This window comes from Pongo abelii, chromosome 1 (genome assembly GCF_028885655.2).
Source record: "Pongo abelii isolate AG06213 chromosome 1, NHGRI_mPonAbe1-v2.0_pri, whole genome shotgun sequence".
NCBI lineage: Eukaryota > Metazoa > Chordata > Mammalia > Primates > Hominidae > Pongo > Pongo abelii.
Genome location: NC_071985.2, coordinates 195,761,491 through 195,786,007, shown reverse-complemented (window position 1 = coordinate 195,786,007; position 24,517 = coordinate 195,761,491). Strand labels below are relative to the sequence as shown.

Below are 24,517 nucleotides of genomic sequence, written 5' to 3'. Positions count from 1 at the left end.
GTGGTGGCATGCACCTGTAATCCCAGCTACCTGGCAAGCTGAGGCTTAAGAATTGCTTGAACCTGGGAAGTGGAGGTTGCAGTGAGCTGAGATCGCACCACTGCACTCCAGCCTGGGTGACAGAGGAAGACTGTCTCAAAAAATAAATAAATAAATAACAAAGGTGGCTTTCCTAACAAAAGCCACCTTTGGCTTTCATAACAAAAATTCATTTTCTCACACTTCTGGAGGCTAGAAGTCCCAGGTCAAGAGGTCAGCAGATCTGTAATCTGGTAAGAGCTGTTTTCCTGACCAGACACCTTCCCACTATATTCTCACGTGACCTTTCCTCTGTGCCCATATGGACAAAGAGTGAGTGAGCTGTGCTGTCTCTCCCTTTTCTTTTTTTTTTTTTTTTTTTTTTGAGACAGAGTTTTGCTCTTGTTGCCCAGGCTGGAGTGCAATGGCACGATCTCGGCTTACCGCAACCTCCGTCTCCCAGGTTCAAGCAATTCTCCTACCTCAGCCTCCCAAGTAGCTGGGATTACAGGCATGCACCACCACACCCGGCTAATTTTGTATTTTTAGTAGAGATGGGGTTTCTCCATGTTGAGTCTGGTCTCGAACTCCTGACCTCAGGTGATCCGCCCACCTCGGCCTCTCAAAGTGCTGGGATTACAGGCGTGAGCCACCGCACCTGGCAGTGTCTCTGCCTTTTCTTATAGAGATACCAGTCCTAATGGATTAGGGCCCACCCTTATATCTCATTTAACCTTAATTACCTCCTGAAAGAGACTCTCTCCAAATATAGTCGCATTGGGGTTTAGGGTTTTAACACATGAATCTGGAGGTAACATAATTCAGTCCATAACCATATGACTTAGCAGTTCCACTCCTAGGTATATAGCCATGAAAACTGAAAATATACATTTATGCAAAAACATATATTAATTAATGTATTATGAATACATTAATATTCATAATAGTATTATTCTTAATAGCCAAAATGTGGAAACAGCCCAATGTCTATCAACTGATGAATGGATAAGCAAAATTGTCATCTATCCATGCAATGGAATGTCATTCAGCCATAAAAAGGAATGAAGTACTGATACATGCTATAACAAGGATGAACCTTGAAACCATTATGCTAAGTGAGAGAAGCCAGACATGAAAGTTCACATATTGTATAATTCCATGTATTGAGATGCCAAGAATAGGCAAATCCATAGAAACAGAAAGACCTAGTTGTTACCAAGAGCTAGAGGAGGTGGATGGAATGGTGAGTGACTAATGGGTTTCCTTTCAGGGTGATGAAATGTTTTAGAATTAGATAGTACTTGTTGCACAACTATGCGAATATATGAAAAATCACTGAACTGTATACTTCAAAAGGGTGAATTTTATGTTACATGAATTATACCTAAAAAAACTTATAATACTAACAATATGATAATATCATGTATCGAATGTATTGGAAGTGACAAAGCTATATTCAGAGGAAAACTCATAGCTTTAAAAAATTTAAACAAAAAATAACTAAGCACTGAACTTGCCTAGAAAAAGACTTCAGAGGTTGGGTGGGGTGGCTCACACCTGTAATCCCAAAACTTTGGGAGGCCAAGGCAGGTAGATTGCTTGAGTCCAGGAGTTCAAGACAAGTTTGGGCACCATAGTGAAACCCCCATCTCTATAAAAAACAACATTAGCCAGGCGTAGTTGTGCACACCTGTAATTTCAGCTACTCGGGAGGCTGAGGCAGGAGAATCACTTGAACTCAGGAGGCAGAGGTTGCAGTGAGCCAAGATCATGCCACTGCACTCCAGCATGGGTGACAGGCAGAGTGAAACTCTGTCTCAAAAAAAAAAAAAAAAGAAAAAAACTTCAGGAAAGCAGGAGAGTGGTATTAATAAAGATAAAACCATAAAATATAGCCGGGCATGCTGGCGTGCACCTGTACTCCCAGCTACTTGGGAGGCTGAGGCAGCAGAATCACTGGAACCTGGGAGCCAGAGGTTGCAATGAGCTGAGATGGTGCCACTGCACTCCAGCCTGGGCAACAGAGTGAGACTCCATCTCAAAAATAATAATAATAATAAATCATAGAATAAGTGACATAAGTAAAGAACAATGGAATTGATAGGTTCAAGAGCTGATTCTGTGTCATAACCAGTAAAATTAACTTCTGGCAAGGATAATTAAGAAAAAAAGACAGAAATCACAAGCATACAACAGGAAGAAAGAGAAAGTGAAGTTAACTCCAGGTACTGAGGAAATGTATATACATTTCTAAAAATAAATTAGAAAAAGAACATGAAAATATTTTCTAGGAAAGCACAAATTTATAAAACTGATCAAGAAGTTACAGTAAAGATTAAAAATATCAAACCACCAGGCGCAGTGCCTCACGCCTGTAATCCCAGCACTTTGGGAGGCCAAGGCAGGCAGATCATCTGAGGTCAGGAGTTCAAGACCAGCCTGATCAACGTGGTGAAAGCCCATGTTTACTAAAAATACAAAAATTAGCTTGGCATTGGTGGTGGGCGCCTATAATCCCAGCTACTTGGGAGGCTAAGGCAGCAGAATCTGGGAGGTGGAGGTTGCACCTGGGAGATGGAGGTTGCAGTGAGCTGAGATGGTGCCATTGCACTCCAGCCTGGGTGACAGAGTGAGACTCCATCTCAAATAAATAAATAAATAAATAAATAAAACTTTCTCTCCAAAAATGGCATAGAACCCAGAAAGTTTCCCAGGCAGTTTTTCATGCCTTCAAAGAATATGTAAATGTGTTGTTAAAACTGTCCCAGAGCAGAGAAAAAGAAGAAATTTTTCCTGATACCTTTACCAAAGCCAGCATCACCATAGTGCCAAAACTTGACAAAGAACACATTACAAAACACTAATCTCTCTTAGAAATGTAGATGGGAAAAATCTTAAAATATAAGCAAATGAACTCAGCAAAACATCCAAAAAATAATATACTCATATCCAGTAGGGTATAATCCAGGAGTGCAGAGAGTTCGCATTGAAATATCCATTAATAGAATTCATCATACCAACAGGTCAAAAAGGAAAAAATTTGGTCATAGTGAAAATGCTTAATAAGCATTTTATAAAATTAACATCCATTTCTGATTTTTAGAAAAAGTTCAGTGAAGCATTATAAGGCCTAGGGATTAAAGGCACAGGGCTTTGAGGTCAGACAGACCTGGGTTCCAAAACCAATCTAAGATGAGTTTCATTTCTTTTTATCTTTTTTTTTTTTTTTTTTTTTGAGGTGGAGTCTTGCTCTGTCACCCAGGCTGGAGTGCAGTGGCACGATCTCGGCTCACTGCAACCTCCACCTCCGGGGTTCAAGTGATTCTCCTGCCTCAGCCTCCCCAGTAGCTAGGATTACAGGTGTGCACCACCACGCCTGGCTAATTTTTTTTTTATTTTTAGTAGAGACGGGGTTTCGCCATGTTGGCCAGGCTGGCTCAAACTCCTGACCTCAAACGATCCACCTGCCTCGGCCTCCCAAAGTGCTGGGATTACAGGCGTGAGCCACTGTGCCCAGCCCCATTTCAATGAATTAATATAGAAAATCATATCGCACAGTGCCAAACACAGCAGCACTCGATCAGTGGAAGCTTAGTATTTTTATTGAGAAAATGGAAATAGAAGAGTATTTCCTTAACATGGCTTCTAAATCGATCTTAAACATTTAAGATTGTTTTAAATGTCAAAACATTTAAGATTGTTAACATAAGGCCGTGCGCCTCATGCCTGTAATCCCAGCACTTTGGGAGGCTGAGGCGGGTGGATCACCTGAGGTCAGGAATTCGAGACCAGCCTGGCCAACATGGCGAAACCCCATCTCTACTAAAAATACAAAAATTAGCCGGATGTGGTAGTGCGTGCCTGTAACACCAGCTACTCAGGAGGCTGAGGCAGGAGAATCGCTTGAACCCGGGAGGCGGAGGTTGCAGTGAGCCAAGACTGAGCCATTGCATTCCAGCCTGGGTGACAGAGCAAGACTCCGTCTCAAAAAAAAAAAAAAAAGAGATTGTTAATGTAAAATGCCAGATAAAAGTTAGTATTACATATACCATCATGCATTGCTAAATGATGGGAAGATGTTCTGAGAAAAGCGTTGTTAGGTGATTTCATTGTTGTACAAACATCAGAGTGTACTTACACAAACCTAGACAGCATAGCCTATGACACGCCTAGGCTACAACCTGTACAGCCTGGGTGACAGCATGTGACTGTACTGAGTACTGCAGGCAACTGCAACAGAAAGTACTAAGTGACTGGAGTCTTTCAGCTCCATTATAATCTTACAGGATCACCATCATATATGCCATCCATTGTTGACCAAAATGTCTTTATATGGTGCATGACTGTATTAAAACAAAAGGGATTTTATAGGTGGATAGTTACAAATACGAATACAGAGATCAAGATAGACAGGAAAAATTTTCTGGAAGTATATACTCTAAGATATCAATAGTTGTTTATATCTATGTAATAAGATTATGGATTTTTTTCTTCTTCTATACTGAATTTTTAAAAATGTGATCCTTTTGTAGTTTGCAAGTGTGATGATTGGGGATTCACACTCTTATGTGAGATGTGTCACCCCCGAACCTTTTACGTTGGCAAAATACCCATCTGACATGAAAGAAAGATGGAAAAAAAGAATTTTTAAAGCTGTAAATGCAATAGCAAATGTTAAATCACAATAGAGACAGTAAAAAACAGTACTGTTCCAGAAACCCAGACAAGCTGGAAAACCTCCAAAAGGCAGTGGAAATGGATTAAGAGCTCAAAAGGATAAGGGAAGTGAAGTGACAAGATTTGAGAATCAGAAAATGAATGTACAACCTAAGGCTTAGAGATATTTTTAAGAGATATATTTGAGCTACCAGAAGTTCTAGTCAAAGCAGTGGCTGAATAAAACTTTTTGAGACTTTTTTTTTTTTTTTTTTTTTTGAGAGACATAGTCTGGCTCTGTCAACCAGGCTGGAGTGCAGTGGCACAATTATCACTCGCTGCAGCCTCAAACTCCTGGGCTCAACTGATCCTCCTGCTTCACCCTCCTGAGCACCTGGGACTACAGGCACCCATCACCATGCCTGGCTAATTTTTTAAATTTTTTGTAGAGACAGGGTCTCACTATGTTGCTCCTGGCCTCGGCTCCCAAAGCGCTGAGACTACAGGCATGAGCCACTGTTCCCGGCCTGAAGAAAACTTTTCTCGGGGGAAAAAAAAAGTTGTGCAAATCAAAAAGTTTACTCAATCAAAAGAAATCCATATTGGTGGCCAGGCACAGTGGCTCATGCCTGTAATCCCAGCACTTTGGGAGGCCAAGGTGGACAGATCACGAGCTCAGGAGACCGAGACCATCTTGGCTAACATGGTGAAACCCCATCTCTACTAAAAATACAAAAAATTAGCCGGGCGTGGCAGCATGTCCCTGTAGTTCCAGTTACTCGGGAGGCTGAGGCAGAAGAATGGCGTGAACCCCGGAGGCAGAGCTTGTAGTGAGCCAAGATCGCGTCACTGCACTCCAGCCTGGGTGGCAGAGTGAAACTCCTCTCAAAAAAAAAGAAAAGAAAAGAAAAAGAAAAGGAAAAAAAAAAGAAATCCATATTGGTTAAATGATTATTTTCAGCCGGGCACGAGGTGGCTCATGCGTGTAATCCCAGCACTTTGGGAGGCCAAGGTGGGCAGATGACTTGAGGTCAGGAGTTTGACACTGGCCTGGCCAATATGGAGAAACCCCATCTCTACTAAAAGTACAAAACTTAGCTGGGTGTGGTGGTGCGCACCTGTAATCCCAGCTACTCGGGAGGTTGAGGCAGGAGAATCGCTTGAACCCGGGAGGCAGAGGTTGCCGTCAACTGTGATCACACCACCACACTCCAGCCTGGGTGACAAGAGCAAAACTCCATTTAAAAAAAAAAAGTTTGGCTAGGTGGGCAGCGGCTCACGTCTGTAATCCCAGCACTTTGGAAGGCTGAGGCCAGCAGATCATGAGGTTGAGAGATCGAGACCATCCTGGCCAACATGGTGAAACCCTGTCTACTAAAAAATACAAAAATTAGCTGGGCATGGTGGCATGCACCTGTAGTCCCAGCTACTCGGGAGGCTAAGGCAGGAGAATCACGTGAACTCGGGAGGCAGAGGTTGAAGTGAATCGAGGTCGCACCACTGCATTCCTGCCTGGCGACAGAGCAAGACTCTGTCTCAAAAAGAAAACAAAACAAAACAAAACTTTATTTTCAACAGTAGGTTAAGTAGGTTAAAGAATTATTCTAACATCCGTGTGCATACGTGTACACGTTATATGTCCAAGTTACATAGAAAAGAATGAAAATAACCCTAGCCTCAGACTTCTCCTTGGCAACACCACTGCCAAAGACAGAAGCGGGATCACAGAAAGCAGGGATGCGGGGTGACAGGCCGATCCTATAGCCTCGATTAGGAAGAGAGTCAGAAACCATACCACTCGCTTATCTTTCTTGCAAAGAATACAAGCATTACTTGGAGGTCCACCCCAGCTGAGAAGCGAATCAAAAGAAACTGTCAGGAATGAAGGTGTGGTGTAAAAAGGTTGTAGGTCTTCACTTATTCACCTCATGTCCAGACTCAGAGATGTATTGGCTGGTGTGTTCCATCGCCCCTACAGCATAACTCTACAAGCTTCCTTGCCCTTTCCCGGGACCAGGAAAGGAGGTGGCCAGATGCAGCAAAACCATGCAGAGGCCGAGGGGTGGAGGTAAGGGACACAAGGACCGGATCCGGCTTCCCGAGACAGAGGGAAGGAAGTAAATTCGGATTCCTACTGACATTTTTTTAAAGGGAAGGTAAGAGATTAAGGGACTTTCCACCTCTTTTTCCCTGAGAAATGAGCGGCGAGGCCAACTGCAGAGCTGTGAGCGGGACAGAGGCTTTGTGCAAGGCGTCCAGGAGAAAGGCGAGCACCCAGCGGCTTCCCGCAGACGCACAGAACCGCGCGCCTCCCCTCTGGCCCGGTAGTAAGGGGACGCCTGCATCCTCAGTCCCTCTCGCACACTCGGGAGGGCGACTGATGCTGGGGCGTCCGGGGGGTGACTTTGTGTCCTGGAAAGGGGAGGGGTGCGTGTACAGAGGGTGGCTTCTCTGGGGCGGGTGGGTGGGGCTCCCGCAGGACCGACGGGGCGGCCCCAAGAGGGCGCAGGGGCGGCAGGCGCGGGGGCCTCGGGGTGGGGGGCGCGGACGGCCTTACCCCCGGGCCCGGTGGAGACGGTGACCTGTGCGTAGGTGGTTCCCGCGGCGGCCGCCGGGCCCGAGACGCCGTTCAGCGCGGCCACGCGCACGGTGTAGCGCGCGCCGGGCCGCAGGTGCAGCAGCGTGGCGGCTCGCTCCCGCAGCCCTGCCTGGCGCGGTACGAACGCCACGCGCGGCCCGCACGGCTCGCACGCGCCCGCCGGGCCCTCGCGGCCGCAGCGCAGGCACAGCAGCGAGTAGGTGACGTCCGAGCGACCTCCCGAGTCGGCCGGTGGCAGCCAGCGCAGTCGCAGCGCCAGCGGCGAGCTGCTCAGGCTGTACTGCAGGTCCCGCGGCGCCGACGGCGGCCCTGAGGCGGCACAGGGGCGGGGCGGTCAGGGCGGGGCGTGGGTGCCCGTGAGGGGGGCGGGATGCACGAGGGGGGCGGGGTCTTGTCCACCCCCCGTGAGGCAGGAGAAGCAGGGGCGCGAGGGTCAGTCGGGGAGGAGGGAACCAGGGCGTTCATCAAGGGACTGGGTGGATGAGGGGGGACGGGGGACAGGAGGGACAGTGGCATGGGGCAGTCAGGGAGGAGGGTAGAAAGGACGGCCGGTGAAGGAACAGGGATGGATGAGCGGGAATGGGCCGTGGGAGCCAGTGGGCATGGGGGATAGGACGGTGTGAGGGGTCTGGGGTGGGAGGAATGGGGGCGTGGGTTCAGTCAGGGAGATTGGTACAAAGATGGTCAGTCAGTGAGGGGTCGAGGGCGGATGAACCCGGGGTGAGCGGGAGGAGGGGCTCGCCCTTCCCCCAGGGAAGGGTCAGGGACGGGGGCGTGGGGGCCCTTGGGAGGTCGGAATGTGAGAGTGGCGGGGCAGTTGGTGAGGATTTGGGAGGAGGTTAGTGAGGAGCCGAGGATGGGAGCATGGGAGAACCGATGGTGCGAAGGTCGGGAGCCCCCCTTTCGGCTGGAGGGTAGGCAGGGTGAGGAGAGGGCAGCGGAGGGGCGCTCTCCTCAGTGATCCGCCAGGCATCCTAACCCCATCCTCCGTCTGGACTCTCGCAGTTGTCCTGGTTCTTCTCATCAAAGGCCCCGGCCCCCAGGGCGCGCCCAGGCTCCGCTCACCCATACGCCGCCTTCCGGGGCGCTGGCCCCCATATCCGCCCCCGTGCGCCCCAGTGCGGAGACCCTGCCCTCACCACCACCTGGATCAGGCCTTCCTCCTTGGCCACCCCCACCCCCCACCCTCCGCAGTGCAGCCTGGAGGGGGGACTCACGGGTGCAGGAAGCCGAGGGCGGGTCGGTGGGTGAGCGCGCATAGCTGTCCTGGCACACGCAGAAGGTGGAGGCGTTTTCCAGGGCCCGGCTGTGCTCTGGGCACGGTGAGCAGAGGGGCCGCCGTGGGGACACCTTGTAAAACCCTGGGGGACAGGCTGCAGGGCATGGCTGGTGAGAAGAGGGGGCTCCTCCAGTTTCTCCCCGCTTTCCTGACTGGCCTGGTTAGGGCAGCGTTTATCTCCTCCAATTGCGATAGAAAAACAGTCAGGGGACTCAGCCACTCCAGTCAGCACTGCCCCGTGGAGTGACTCCTGAACAACCCATTACCTACCCTTAGAAAACGCTCAGTGTGTTCGGAAAACTTTGAAACATTTTACTTTCAGCTGGGCGCGGTGGCTCACGCCTGTAATGCCAGCACTTTGGAAGGCCAAAGCTGGAGGAACACTTGAGCCCAGGAGTTGGAGACCAGCCTGGACAACATGGCCAAACCCCGTCTCTATTTATTATTTTCTTAATTACGTCTATTAATTCATTGAATCCTCACAACCACCTGTGAGGTTATATACTTTATCCTCTTTTTATTTATTATTTATTTTTTATTTTTGAGTCTCTTTCTATCACCCAGGCTGGAGTGCAGTGGCCGGATCTCCACTCACTAAAACCTCCACCTCCCAGGTGTAAGCGATTCTCCTGCCTCAGCCTCCTGAGTAGCTGGGATTACAAGCGTGCACCACCATGCCCAGCTACTTTTTTGGTATTTTTAGTAGAGATGGAGTTTCATCATGCTGACCAGGCTGTTCTTGAACTCCTGGCCTCAAGTGATCTGCCCACCTTGGTCTCCCAAAGTGCTGATGCAGGCATGAGCCACTGTGCCCGACCCTTTATCTGCTTTTTAAAATGAGGGAGCTAAGGCTAGGAGAGGTGAAGTTGCCTACAGCTACTGTCCCACAGCCTGTGAGATTCCAACCCAAGCCCACATCACACCACCCTCAGGACCACTGGAAGAAAATAAGTCAGACTCTGCAGTGCTGGTGTGAGAAAGAGAGGGGAGGAGAGGTGCTCCAAGAGCTGTTCCACAGTTACCCAGGGACAGACACACAAGCATACATGCACATGCACACACATACCCTCCCACCACCACCATCATATGAGTGAATGCGTCATAAATTCCCAACTGGAAGTAAAGCCAGCCAGGTGGAGGGGGGTGGGTGGAGAGAGAAGGGCCAGTAAAAGTTCCCTGGACCATGAGTCAGACCTGGTTCCAGTCTTGGCACCTACTCAGTTTGCTTCTCTCACTTCTCACAACACAGGTTGTTAAGATCACAAGTGTTTCTATCTGAACAACCTGGGTTTGTAGCTGAGTCATCCCACTTACTTGCTGTGTGGCCTTGAGCACATCAGTTGACCCCTCTGAGCCTTGTGTTGAATACCTACCTCAAAAAGGTTGTTGGAGGATTGAGATAAAACATGTAAACCACCTAGCCCAGTACCAAGCACATTTTCACAATAATGGTAGTAATTACTGTTCCTCCCCCACAGGCCTTAAGTGGTAACTGCTAAACACCCACTTTAAAAAAATTTCTCACAAGCTGAGCCAGGTGGTTCCCGGCCCTACCTCTCAGAGCTTGGGTGGTCCTCACCTTGTTCCCTGGCCCTCTCCTCTAGTTTAGCTGGCTGCTCTCCAGCTCCAAGAAGATGCAGTACAACAGAAAGGGTGCAGGCTAGCCCTCAGGAAGAACTTTCAGCCTGTGTGGCAGAAGAGGGGAGGGGACTAGGATTTCCACTGTCTGGAAGGCATAGGTTTGAGAGGGTCCATCTTGCCCAGAGTTCTGGGCAGCACAACTCTGGGGAGGGGCTCGGCAGCCCAGGAGCCTTCAGAAGCCTCCTCTGCCTGCAGAACAGAGCATGGGCCAACTATCCCCGTGGTCTGGTGGGCAGCAGAGACCCAGGCTGGGACTTGGAAAGCTTGGGTTCTAGTGTTGGCTGGGCCACTCCTTGTGCCTCTCTGGCCTCAAAAAAGCACTGGTCAAATAGGAATAACAACCATGCCCTTCCCACCTCTGTTGTGAAATAGGAGAGCAAGTGAGAGCCCAGATAAATGATCTGTTCGCAGGGGTTCACAGCAATAGGGGAAGAATGCTGGAGGCTCCCTCCCCACAAGTATATGAGGGTGGCTGCTGTCCTAGAGGTGGGTGGGCCAAGCAGCGACCACAGTGGTATCTCTGCTGTGAGAGGCTCTGCTTAGAAGGAGTTTGTGCTGAAGAGCAGATTCAGGGATTCCTGACTGCCAGCCCCTCCCTCTCTTCAAGGTCAGAACTTCAGAGAGAATCTAGCTCAGCTCCCACTAGCCTGGTCCTCCAGCAGCTTCCCCAGCAGTAGCCATAGTCTTTGTCACATACTTTATCATGAGGCATGCACCCGCTTCTGAGGCTGCCTTTGTTGAACAATGCTGGCAGAAAGTGCTTCTTAGGATGAGCCCCCATTAGCTTCCCTGTCTGTAATGCCTCTTGTGCCACCCCATCACAGGGGCTCATTGTGCCCTATGGAGCCTCAGAGAACATATCTGCTTGGGTCCCTTGGCTCCAAGGCAATCCCACTGAGTTGTTTTGTTTGTTTGTGACAGGGTCTTGCTCTGTTGCCCAGGCTGGAGTGCAGTGGCACAATCATAGCTCACTACAGCCCCTGCCTCCTGGGGCCAAGCAATCCTCCCACCTCAGCCCTCCCAAGTAGCTGGAACCACAGGCATGCTGTGCCACCATGCCTGGCTAATTTTTTGTGTGTGGAGAGATGGGATCTCCCTGTGTTGCCCAGGCTGATCTTGAACTCCTGGCTCAAGCAATCCTCCTGCCTTGGCCTCCCAAATTGCTGGGATTACAGGTGTGAGCCACTGCACCTGGCCCTAGCAGAGAATTAAAGCTACTTGTTATATGCCCTGATTTTTTCCCCCAAAGGAAACCCCAGCTCTTTTACTAATTTCTCTAGTGGCTAACAGAGGGAGAACAAAAGTCAAGGTCACTAAAGAGAAACAAAAAGGGGAAAAGAACATCTTCATTCTATTCCTCCACTTATCCATCTACTTTTAGAGGGAAGCCTGTGTTAGCTGCAGAAGGCACTTGGAAGGCCTTAACTTTCTAAATACAAATCCAATCATTTCCCTTCCCTTCCTAATGTCCTCCAACATCTCCCCACTGCCAACCACTCTACCCATGGCACACTGAGCTCATCCTTTCACACCTCTGGGTCTTGTTCTGTAATTCCTTATATCCGTTTTATCCTGGCAAACTTCTATACTTCTCCAAACCCCAGTTCAAATAACATCTCCCTTGTGAAGCATTCCTTGGCATTGTCCCCAGCTCCCCACTCCCCAAGGCAGAGCTGAGGCCATTGCAAGTGGCCTTTTTCTGTTCTCATCAGACATGGATTGGGTTCCTGAGTCTCTTTCTCTCTCTCTCTCTTTCTCCCTCATTTCCCAGAGAAACCTCCTCCTCTCACTCCTGATCCATTCATTCAGCAAATATTTTTTAGCATCTACTAGGTAGGCTCTATAGATACACAACAATGAATAAAACAGACAAGGATCTTACCATCCATTTGTACAGATGCCCTCCCTCCCACCTTATAGGGAGAAGGGAAGCCATCGGTTGATAATTCCCTCAACATCTGCCCATCAAAATACACAAATGCCCCCATCCACAACCATCTCCCCTCTCCGCCTCCCTTCCAGTCCTAGAGGAGGGAATGAGCCACCTCCTGTTGAAGGCCAGCCCCTCTGTCTCCACCCTGGATCTCTCCCTTTAACCTCATCAAATACATTCCATCAGTCATCTCCCTTCTTGGTAGTGAAGCCGTAAAAAGTGGCCCATTTTGGGTGCAGGCAATAAGGGCACAAACTATGGAGTATGTAAAAACAGTAATAAAACTGACTAAAATCTGGCCTGCTTTTTTATTAGCAACAGGCATCAGCAATTCTAGCCCATATCAGTAATAAAATACTCCTGCCTCCTGGGACCAGGATGGGGATCCTCCCATATACACACTTCGTATCGCAGTGGCTCTTTGTCCTTCCACGTACAAACAAGTCTCTCCCATCTATAATAAAAATCCTCTCTCAATCCGATGTCCTCCTCGAGATACCTCCTCTTCTAATTCAAATCCAGGCTTCTAGATTCCCTGACTCAAGCTCTTCAACTTCCTTTATCCCTCAATCTACTGCAACCTGTTCTGTCTGTCCATCACTCAGCTGCAATTGCTCTCACCAAGGCCACCAACTGGGCACTTTCTAACCCTTGACTTACCTGACTGCTTCCCAACTCTGTAGGGTATTCCTTCCTGGACACCTTCAATCTCTCTTGGCTGTCATAATATCACACTCTCCTAGTTCTCCTCCATACTCTGATCACTCCCTCTCAGCCTTTTTAATGGGCTCTGTATTTTCTACTTGACCTTAAGTATTGCTATTCTGTGAGTCTTCATTGTTGGCCCTCTTGGCTTCTTACCCCACACATTCTCCTGGTCTGTCCCAACCACACCCACAGGTTCAAGTACTATCTCTGTCTTGCAGAGCTCCAGACCCACTTTCTAGCTACCTCCACTGGAATGCACCATGGACATCATAAATATGTGTCTATCCATGTCCTGTGTTCTGTACCCTAGTGAATGATCCCTCTGTCCATTCAATCCCCAGTAGCATGTAAGTCAAAGGGGACTCCTTTCTCCTCCTGTATCACATGTTCACTAAGTGCTGTGGATGCTAACTCATGATCCCATCTATCCTCATCTCTCAATGATCTCTGCTACTACCTTAGTTCAGCCCTTGTGCTCTTTCTCCTGCACTATCTTCTTCTTCCTTCTTCCTTCTTCATCTTCTGGCTCCTAATCCTTCCCTCCTCAATCCTTTCTTTGCAATTGCAGCTTGAGTGATCTTTTGAAAATACAAATCTGAGCATGTCAGATCCCTGCTTCAAATCCTCCCCACTGGCCTAAAGCATAAAGTCTAAGCTCTTTATCCCAACATTCAAGGCCTTTCATGATTTCCACCTGCTCCTCTCCAACCCCATCACTTCACTCCCACACCCTCACATGCCCTCTGCTCTAACCACATTTAGTTACATAGGCCCAGCCATGCTATGTTCCTTCCTGCCTCCATCCTTCTGCATGCAATTCCTAAGCTTAGAATGCTCTAAGCTGCCTGGGAAAAAAGACCTCACCTTCTCTGGGAAGCCTTCTCCATGCTTAGAATTAGGTTCTCCCTTCCATGCTTCCTTAGCTCTCTGTTTATGTTTCACACCCTATAGTAACCACTTTTTCACCCAATCCATTTTCACTGAACACCTACCATATGCCTTATCCTGTTATGAATGCTGGGGCTGCTGACACTAGTAACACCTAGTGCCTGAGCTCAAGAAGATCCTAATCTAGGGTGTGGTCCCTATAGTCCCACCTACTCAGGAGGCTGAGGCAGAAGGAATGCTTGAACCCAAGAACTCAAGGCTGTAATGCACTATGATCATACCTATGAATAGCTGCTACGCGCAAGCCCAGGCAACATAGACAAACCCCCATTTCTAAAAAAATAAAAGAAGTTCTTAATCTAGTGGTGAAAACACACATAAGTAGATCAGTGCATACCATGGGGTAAGTACAGAAATAGGTTTCAATGAATGCTGGAGAGCACCGAGGTGGATCCTAACTATATCTGGAGAGCTCAGGAAGGTTCATGCCTCCCAGTCTTTCTCTAAATTACAATTTCCGCAGGGAGGAGATGGTGGCATTCATCTATATACGTATAATAAGCCCTCAATAAATGCAGCTGGCACATCCTCAATTCATATTGGATGGATGATTGAACAAAGGAATGAGAGCAAATTTAGTCACTTCCTCCCCTGTCTTCCCACCACTCTGTGTATCCCTCTGTTATAGCATATATTACCCTCTTGTGATTTTTAAATTTTTGCATCTCTCCATCTAGACTGTGAGCTTTTTGAGAGCTGGGACTATGTCTGACTCATTTCTGTTGCCCTGGCACCCAGAAAAGGACATGGTTTAGAAAAGGCATACCTTGGTCTTTCTATATTAAGTACACCCATTCATAACCCCATCATCACCCTCTGTATCCAAAGCCACAGGCAGGAGAGAGAATGAGAGGTCTGTTCCTAATGCCCCCACCAGCCTGAGAACCCAGCAAAACCCTCAACATGAAGGATCTCCCCCAGGGAGCACAGTGATTGTAGTTCAGAGAGTGGGATGTGATCTTAGTAATCATCTAGTGCAACTTCCCAATCCCTCTCTCCAGCAGAAAAATCCCCCCTGCCAGCCTCTAACTTGCAAGTATGTGGTCCGTGACTGGGAGATTCCTCCCTGTAATGCAACCAATCCCACTAGCCTGAAGATTGGGCTGCTGTAGAGTTCTTCCTTATGCACTGGGGAGACCTCATGGTGTCGTAGAATGTGAGAGTTGGGCAAGCCTGAATTCAAATCCTAGCTCCCCATTTCCTGACTTTGCAAGTGGGGTACTAATCTCTCTGAGGCTCTGTTTCTTCATCTGTGAAATAGAGATAAGAATGACTTCCTTTAGGCCAGGCGTGGTGGCTCACGCCTGTAATCCCAGCACTCTGGGAGGCCTAGGTAGGTGGATCATTTGAGGTCAGGAGTTTGAGACCAGCCTGGCCAACATGGTGAAACCCTGTCTCTACTAAAAATACAAAAATTACCTGGGCATGGTGGTGCACGCCTGTAATCCCAGCTACTCAGGAGGCTGAGGCAGGAGAATTGCTTGAACCCAGGAGGTGGAAGTTGCAGTTAGCCGAGATCAAGCCAGTGCACTCCAGCCTGGGCAACAGAGCAAGAGAGACTCCGTATTTAAAAAAAAAAAAAAAAAAAAAAAAAAAAAGAATGACTTCCTTTATTGCCATGAAAATAAATAAACGAGAAGGCCTGTGCAAGGTGCCTAAGATACAGGTCCCTAATGCCTCCTTAGCCAGTCAATTTCATCTCCTAGTAAGTTCACTCATTGGCTCTAACTGGACTCACTGGAAACTTCACAAGGCTTCAGGGCTCTCCTTGGGCTCCAGAGTCCAAGGCTTCTCCACCGCCCCCCAACCCCACACCCGCCTCTTTCATCTAGGGCACACTCTTTCTCAATTGCCACCTACGCTCTACACTCCCATCCCACGGCCCCCAGCCAACTGGATACCTTCGCAGATGTCACCACGCTCCTGGAATCCCGCGCTGCAGCTGCAGCGGCCCACAGGCACCAGCCACTCGCCGTCGGCGCCGCAGTGCATGCGTGGGGGGCTGCCAGGCTCCCCTTCCGAGTGCGCCACGCACGTTCCGGCCACTTCCACCAGTGTGGAGAAGGCGCTCTCGGCTGCGGTGGCTGGGAACGTGGCCAGGCCCCGCACGGTGGCACGGCACTGCTTGTAGTAGACGCGCACCGAGACAAGCGCCACGCATGCGCCCACGTCCTGAAAGGCCAGGTGGAAACCCCGCCGGCTGAGCGGTCCGATCTCGCGCACCTCTGTGTTCAGCTTCATCTTGCGCTCACCCAGGTCGCCCTGCGTGAAGCTCTCGTCCGCCGCGATCGTGTCGATTTTGCGGGGCCGGCTGCCGCCTAGGCGGGGACGCCCGCGGCCCAGGTCGGCCTCAGTTTCCAGGTAGTAGACGTTGAAGGTCTCCTTGCAGGTGGCCGCGGCGCCAGGGATGCTGCTGCAGTCACGGAGTGTGAACTGCAGTTCCACGAAGATGCGCTGCCCGCGGCCACGGCTGATCCAGCCAGTCTGCAGCCAGTTGTCCTGGTTGGGCTCCAGCACATTGCACACTTGGTATGTGCGGATGGGACGGTCGTGTTCATCCACGCCGCTGATCTCCTCCCACTGGGGACAAGAGTAAAGGGGTGGGCAGCCCAGAGCCAACGTTCTTCCAGGAGGTGGAGCGTTAGCAGTGACTCCTGCCTTCTCTCTCACCACCATGCACACCCCAGAAATTGTAAGATGCAGTGCTGGGAGAAACTTTGGAAACAAACGAGCCCAATCCTTGTTTTTATAGATGGGGAAACTGAGGCTCCAGAGGGAGAGCGATCTGACCAGGTATGCACATCAAGTTAGTGGTGGAGCTAGGAATGGTGCCTGTAGTCTCCTGACTCTGACCAGTGCCCTTTGCACTCCACCAAGCTGCTGTTACAGCCCACATCATCCCACCCCTACCCCAAGTCTCCAAGCCTCTTTTAGGACTCCCAGTCTTGCTTGCTCTGTCAATCAATCAACAACATTGCTTGGAGGATCTACTACTATGTGCAAGCCACTGTCCTGTATTAGCTCCATCCAGATGCCACGTTTCTGTTCCTAGACAGCCAGTTCTCTCCTCACTTATTCACTTTTTTTTTTTTTTTTTTTTGGACTGTCTAACTGGCTGAAGACTCAACGTTTTCTAATAGGCCACTCTGGCTTGAAGCCAGGGCTGCTGGAGACCACACACTCTGAGGAGCACTTTTGTCTGATGTAAACATGAGGAGCTGAGGGACTGTGTCCTGGACCACCAGAGGATTCCTGGGACAGGGAGGGACACTTGTGCACTTACCCCATTACTCGGCAGTGCAGTCCAGCCCAGTTCGGCCTGGGAGGCTTTGGAATCCAGGAGGATGACTAAGGAGAGGGGAAGACAGAAATATCAGAAATCGAGAACGTCAGTTTAGCAACAGAGTGGAATCCTTTGGTGAAGTCCCTGTAAATTTGCTGAGAGAATGCAATATGTGACAAATGATATGGGCAAGTTTTTCCCACTCCATACATCCCCAGAAGGGGTGGGAATAGCTCAGATCCAGAGAGAGGTAGCCACAGTCAGTAGGGAAGGAGCTTGTATTCAGTTCCTGGGGCTGCTGTAACATATTACCACAAATTTAGTGGCTTAAAACAACACATTATTTTTGTTACAGCTCTGGAGGTCAGAAGCCCAAAGCCACTTTCACTGGTCTAGAGTCAAGGTGTCAGCAGGACTGTTTTCTTTTGGAGGCTCTGAGGGGAGAATTCATGTCCTTACCATCTTCAGTGTCTGGTGGCCACCTGTAGGCCCTAGCTTGTGGTCCCCTCCTCCATCTTCAAATCACATCACTTTAATCTCTGCCTCAGTCATCACACTGCCTCCTCCTCTGACTCTGGCTCCTCCTGCACCCCTCATACAAGGACCATTGTGATTATTGGGCCCATCCAGATAATCTAAAACAATCTCTCCATCTCAAAAGATCACTAATCACATATGCAAAGCCCTTTTTGTCAATTAAGGTAACATTCACGGTTCTAGGGATTAGGACATTGACATATTGGGGGTGGGGGTCATTATTCAGCCTTCCACAGGGTACTTGGCAAATACTCTAAGGTTGGCTCTCAGATTGGGGGTGGCAGTCAGTGATTCTCCCCAGCCTTCTTAGGTTCCCAAAATTATAGCTAAGTGTCAATTAGAGAGAGAGAGAGAGAGAGAGAGAGAGAGAGAGAAAGTGAGTAGTGAATGTATCAGGGGATTCCTCTATATACCCCCCAATCCACTCCTACTCGGGTTTTTCTGGGGTCGGTGGTCCCCAGGCATGAAGACTTGAACATTTTTAGTCTGACTCCCCGGGCCTCTGAGAAAACAGTGTGGAGAGATACTGCTAACAACTGGAGAAATAAAATCTCTCTTCTCCTCAGCCAGCCCTTTTCCCAGGGGCTGTCACTTCCACTGCTTTTGAAAGAATGTCTGGGGTCCTTTTATGTATACATCTATGACCCTTCCTACCAGAGAAGCTTGAAGTCCCTTTATTCCCCCAGGAGGCATCGGATCAGCAGCCTGCAACCTCTCAGCATGGATCACAGAAACTGGTTTGGACAGCAGAGTCCGCAGACCAGAGACAGGAGGTCAGGACACCCCGGAGTCTTGGAAGAGTACACTCTGGAGCTTAAACCAGGGGGTGGGCCACCAAGGTGAGGGCCTCTCCAGAGGCGTCAGCGACTGTGGGCAGGACCGCCGACGGCTTTCCGAGATCCGCGCAACTGGCAGCACATCGGAATAGCGAACTGGAAGGCATCAGCCATCCAGGACCCAGACCAACCCCGCGGTCAACGCCTCAGATTCCAGCTCCTCCGGATTCTGCACCTGGATATGACGCCTCTGGATTCAACTGAGCGTATAGCTCCCCCAAATGCACAATCAGAGGCAAGACGCGGGCTCCAGTATCGCCGACAGCCTCAAACCCGGCAACGCGGAGCGCGCCCGGTAGACTACGCTCAGAATTCAGCACTGCGGACAGTTCCATGATCAGCACGTCGGGCAGCGCCCGGACCCAGCCCCCTCGACCAGCATTCCACCTCCTGTTGGCCACACTGTGGTCTCCTAGCCCCTGTGGTCCGGCCTCCATCCCGTCTCCTCATATTCCGAGCTCACCTCCGCATCTCCCTGTCTCCACTCTTCGTCTCCCCGCCCCCGCACCTCCCACCTCCCATCACTCAGCTTGTCCGTCTCACCGGCCGCTGGACCGCCGCCTCTGGCTTCCGCGGTTCCTGGCCTCTTTCTTTCCCAACCTCCCGGGTCTCCAGCCCCCAAGCTTCTCAGCGCCCCTCTCTTCGCTACTGCTTGACCACATATTTCTCTGTCTCTCCAGTTCTTTGCTGCCTGCTTGCTTCAAGCCCCAATACAGACTCTAGTCTCTCCAATGACTCCTTCCCCCAGAACCCCCGTCGCCAGCCCCCTATCTTTTGGTATGCCACGCTCCGAGCAGAGCTCACCAGTCTTCTCACCTTCCTCGGCGGTCCCAGGCCGCCAGGGTCCCAAAAGCAGCCCGAGACAGAGCGGCATCCGGCAGAAGAACAGGCGCAGCGGGTGTGGACCGGCTCCGGTCTCCATGGTCCGCAGACCCCGAGCTGTCAGTGCGGCGGCGGCTCAAGCCGCGCCAGCCTAGCACCGCTGAGCAGTGCCCCCAGACCCCAGAGCCAGCTGGGGGCGGAGTCTCGCCGCTCACCATCATCCATGGGGACCAATCACTAGGCACCGCCGCGGGATGCCAACCAATCCCCGCCAGCAGAGGGTGGGAAGGTGGAGTTTCATAGGCCAGGGGCGGAACACCCAACTGGTGGGGAAAGGAAGGGGTCCCGCAGATCTCCAAACCGTGGGGGTGGGGCAGCTGTGGGAGCTGGCGGGGCTTCTGCGAGAGGGGGATGAGCTGGCATCGGTGGCCCAGAGCTCTAAACCTTAGCTCCTCATTCCTGAGAAGCAGGCAGGCAAGGTGGGCTTGGCTTAAGGAGGGGCGACCCTCGGGGAGGCGGCAACACTTGCAGCCTCTGAGCTAGTCTGGAAGCTCTCTTGTTCCCAGGACTTGCGGGGTTTTTGAAGCTTTATGTCCTGACCCCAAGCTCTGGGGAGCTCTCCTATCTCCCTGCCCTAGGTCTGTTCCTGTGTCTGAGGCTCCCGGTGTCTCCTGGCTCATCCCTCCCCTTTCTCTTCCCGCCCTCATCACACACACACACACACACACAGCGGCAGGAAGGAGGGGCCGAACCCGATCCCGGGAGCTGCTCGGGAAAGGAGAGCAAAGTGAGGGACGGGGTCCCGCCCTACCAGCGCGCTTCCGAGGCTGGGAAACCATGTGGACGCTGGGATGGGGGCGGTGGTGGTTTTGCGTGAACGATCGGTTCTTCAGGTTCTTGCTCCTGCTGTCAAGATACAAGCAGCACACCTCACAACCACCCCTGTCCTCAGTCTGCTCAGAGTCGGGGGTTCCCCTCTTTGATCACCCCACTCCGCCCACCCCAGGGGACTGGTGAACAGCACAGCGGCCAGGAATCGGAGGCATCTGCGAGAGAGGCGGAGCAATCCTGGCAGAGTTCAGCCGGCGCTGAAGAAGCCGTAAGAAAACGTGGAACACGACCTCTGTCTAGTGAAGGTCATTTATGTGCAAGCTGAGGGTTTAACACTTTGGTGGTGGGAAGGGCTGGGGCCCTCCAGGACGAGGGAGGCGGCTACTGAGCGCCACCATCTGGGCTGAACTTGAGGGGAGAAAGCTCCACCCACCTCGTGGCTTTTCCGAGCTCTTTTCTTGGGGGACCCACCCCCTCTCTATTTGGAAGAGAATATAGCCTAAGAAGCCTCGAGAGTGAGTGTGAGTCCTGTGACTACTCGGACCCCGCGGTCTGAGTGTCTGTGCTTTTGCATATATGTATCCCTCACCCCTCCACCCAGCCCTCACTGGGCGGATGCCCTGGTGAACCACGCTGTCTCTGCCAGAGTCCATACCTCTTTGAACACCGAGTGTAAGGAGGATTCCTGGCATCGTAGATCACTGGCCATTTACAACCCGCTTTCATGTGCCATTTCTGCGTGTGTGCGTGTGTATGTGTGCGAGTAAATGCACACGTGCCCACTCAGACATACTTGCTGGACAGTAGCAATAGGAGGAGTAGGTGGGAGGAATTGGCTTCTTTACCTGCAGAAAGAAAGGTCATCAGGAGAGGCTGTGGCTTGGACACCACAGGAGACAAGCCCGCTGAGGAAGCAGAAGGAGGTGTGGCATCCCTCCAGTCCTTGGATGCAGGCGGGACTTCTAAAACCAGACCTACCTGAGGAAGGGTTCTCACACTGCCACCTCCTTTCCATCTTCATTCTCCTCACGCTCGATTTCTCCCCTCCCCCTGCCTCCAGCTCTGGGAGATGGTATTTTTAGAAGCTGCTTAGAGACCCAGGACTCCTTTCATTTCAAAATGAGTCCTTACTCCACCACCCCCACTCCTCTTTAAAACCGGGTTCCATCCCCTTAGCAGGCTCTAAGGCACCAATCACGGCTTCTTACTGAAGCTCCAGGGACTTCAGCCCAGAGATTCTGACCCTAGGTGCTAAAACAAAATACAGACATCCTCTGAACCTGACAAGGATCTTTCAGAAACCAAACAGATGGGGGAAATTATCTGGGGAAATCTACATAGGATGCTCTGGCAAACACCTGACTGTTGGAGTCTGGTTTCTACCCTCTTCCACCACACACACCTTCAGGCATCTGGGGGAAATTTCCAGACGGAGACCCTAGGAATAGGGGAAGAGAAGAGGAAAAAAAAGGAGTGAAATAATCCTTCCCTTTCGTCCTCTGAGCAATTCATTTACAATAAAACCAGAACGGAGAAGCCCCAGTGAATGCAGATATATGCAAATCAGCTGTATGTTAATAAGAGTTGCTCTAAGGCGGACCCCACTCTAGCAGGCAGCTGCAGAACAGACAGCTCAGTAAAGAAATTCCAGAGGGCCTTAGAAGGAAACCAACCCATTGTTTATCTCGACCTTTAAGTGCTGGGGGCCAGTTAACTAATGGACGGGGTTAGCTTCCTCCCAGGAATAGCAATGGGGACTAGTGAAATTGGGGGTGGGGACAGAGAGGGGGTATCTGTCTGTGGCATTCAACCCTCAGCCCTCAGCAGCTTTGGGCTGCTTTCTGTCCATGGTGCTGAATCCAACAGAGTCTGGACATTCAGTTGGACCTGGGACTTCTCTGCTGCCATGTTCTGATTCTTGGCAGGATCATAAAGGGTAAGTAGTTTTGCTTCATAATCTTAAAGATTTTCTCTGCTTAATTTTCAAAATTAGTAAATTAAATGCTTTATATTTCCTTTACCTAAGAAAATACAGTGGTTGCGTCTACTCCTCCAGCCTATAACCAAAATCCAGCAATTCATGTCTTCAGGAGATAAGCACCCTTCACTCCCTTGCAGAAGAGTGGAGGGGCCTGGAACCCACCCAGAAACATCTTGTTTTCTCTTTTGCTCCTCTCAGACCTCTACTGAAGCAGGCTGGAAGGGATACTCCTCTCTACTTATACCTCACTATCTTCTAGGATCGTGGGGAGGACACTTGATGAGGCTGAGCAACTTAAACACCCAAAATAATAAAAAGTGACCTTCCGGGGAGCAGATTTAATGTTACCACAACCTCCATCTCCAAGTTACTGAAAGTTACAAATCTAGGTGCTGAAGATTTGACCTCTTCCTTTTGCACAGATACAGAAAGTATGTTGAGCCTGACTGGACAGAGAAGGTTATCTCCTCCATAAAGAAGTTTAAGATTATGTCAGAGGAATCAGGGTCAAGTCCCACTCTCAGGAAGAAGGATGGAGAGAGGCAAAGAGCAGTGGGAGCTTTATTGTTCAAAGGGTCATCTTTTTTTTTTTTTTTTTTTTTTGAGACAGTGTCTTGCTCTGTTGCCCAGGCTGGAGTGCAGTGGCCTGATCTCAGTCCACTGCAACCTCTGCCTCCCAGGTTCAAGCGATTCTCCTGCCTCAGCCTCCCAAGTAGCTGGTAATACAAGTGCACACCACCACAGCTGGCTAATTTTGTATTTTTAGTAGAGACAGGGTTTCGCCATGTTGGCCAGGCTGGTCTCAAACTCCTTACCTCAAGTGATCCACCCAACTCAGCCTCGCAAAGTGCTGGGATTATAGGCATGAGCCACCACGCCTGGCCTAAACTGTATTTCTTAGATAAAGGAAGCACAAAGCATTTAATTTACTAATTTTGAAAATTCAGCAGAGAAAACCTTTAAGATTATGAAACACAACTACTTACCCTTTATGAGCCTTCACTTCTTTCTTTGTAAAATAGGAACAAAAACAGTTTTCAGAGTTATTGTGAGGTCAGAATATAATTTTTACATGTGACCCAGCTCTGTGCTTGGCACGTAGCTCTGGTATATATTATTATTCAACTCCATGGTTAATTAAGGTAAACAACAACAACAAACAAACAAACAAAAAACAGAAGAAAAAAGGAAAAGAAGTCTGGGCACGGTGGCTCACACCTGTAACCCCAGCACTTTGGGAGGCTGAGGCGAGTGGATCACCTGAGGTCAGGAGTTCGAGACCAGTCTGCCAACATGGTGAAACTTCATCTCTACTAAAAATACAAAATAGCTGGACATGGTGGTGTGCACCTGTAGTCTCAGCTACTTAGGAGGCCGAGACAGGAGAATTGCTTGAACTCGGGAGGCAGAGTTTGCAGTGAGCCGAGATCATGCCATTGCACTCCAGCCAGAGCAAACAAGAGAGAAACTCCGTAAAAAAAAAAAAAAAAAAAAAAAAAAAAAAAAAAAAAAAGATAAAGGAAGATTAAGTGGTGAGGTAGGAAGAGAGAAAGATATATATATAATTAGAGAGAGAGAGTCATAGAGGAAAAGACAGAATGAGGGATAAAGAAAGAGGCAGCTGATTGAGATGAATGTGGCTAGGAAGCACAGGAGTCTGAAAGAAATGTGCTTGAAGAGACAGGAGTGTCATCAGGGCAGGCTGGCTGGCCAGCTGCCAAGTGGCATCAGAGGTGACTTTTACCTTGGTAAATTCATCATGGTCCAGGCTTATGAACTTGACTTTAACAGTATTAAGAGATAATCTATCTATTGGGGAATGGAAAGTAGATCCTACCAACCCAGCTCCTATCCTGCTATCTGAGCCAGAGAAGCAATGTATTAACTTATGATGAGAAATGGAACTGCCAAGGGGACCAGAATGCTCACAATGCCATGTCCAGCACATTCTTTCGCTGTAGGAAAATATGCATAGGAAGCCAATTTATGATGTGAAGACAGCTTTGAGAGTGGGACGGGAGGGAGGTGAATGGTTTAAATATTTGATGGCATCAGGCTCTAATAGCCTTGTGCCTCCAAATCCCCAGAAGGGATAAACCTGCTACTGGCACCTGAGTAACTGTGTAGGGGCCAGGGCTGGGATGGAATATACAAATATGTGCTTCTCTGACTCTCTCTGTCTCTCTCTTTCTCCCTAATACATATATACATACACACACACATACACACACACACACATATATACACACATACATATATTTATGTATGTATTAGAGACAAGCACTCTGTTGCCCAGGCAGGAGTGCAGTGGTGCAATCATAGCTTACTGCAGCCTCAACCTCCTGGGCTCAAGCAATCCTCCAACCTTCTGGGTAGCTAGGACTACAGGCACGCACCACCATGCTCATAATTCTTTTTATTTTCTCTTTTGTAGAGACAGGGTAT

General features: G+C 49.7%; 1 protein-coding gene and 1 non-coding gene across 3 annotated transcripts in view; one reads left to right on the top strand and one right to left on the bottom strand.

The window, feature by feature from the left end:
• EPHA10 (EPH receptor A10) overlaps positions 1–20,952 on the bottom strand; it is a 52,797-nt gene extending 31,845 nt beyond the window's left edge. For both annotated transcript variants that reach the window (XM_024232733.3, XM_054537741.2), the window contains exons 1-6: positions 20,747–20,952; positions 19,255–20,166; positions 17,066–17,130; positions 15,684–16,362; positions 8,491–8,646; positions 7,232–7,582 (exon numbers count right to left, since the gene is read on the bottom strand). In XM_024232733.3, coding sequence (XP_024088501.2) covers positions 7,232–7,582; positions 8,491–8,646; positions 15,684–16,362; positions 17,066–17,130; positions 19,255–19,360 — 1,357 coding nt within the window. In that variant the 5' untranslated portion in view covers positions 19,361–20,166; positions 20,747–20,952. The remainder of the gene's footprint in view (positions 1–7,231; positions 7,583–8,490; positions 8,647–15,683; positions 16,363–17,065; positions 17,131–19,254; positions 20,167–20,746) is intronic.
• On the top strand, positions 4,539–4,638 carry LOC112131558 (small nucleolar RNA U13). The gene has a single exon (XR_002913598.1). It is a non-coding gene; the product is annotated as a small nucleolar RNA U13 (small nucleolar RNA).
• Positions 20,953–24,517: the final 3,565 nt, after the last annotated feature.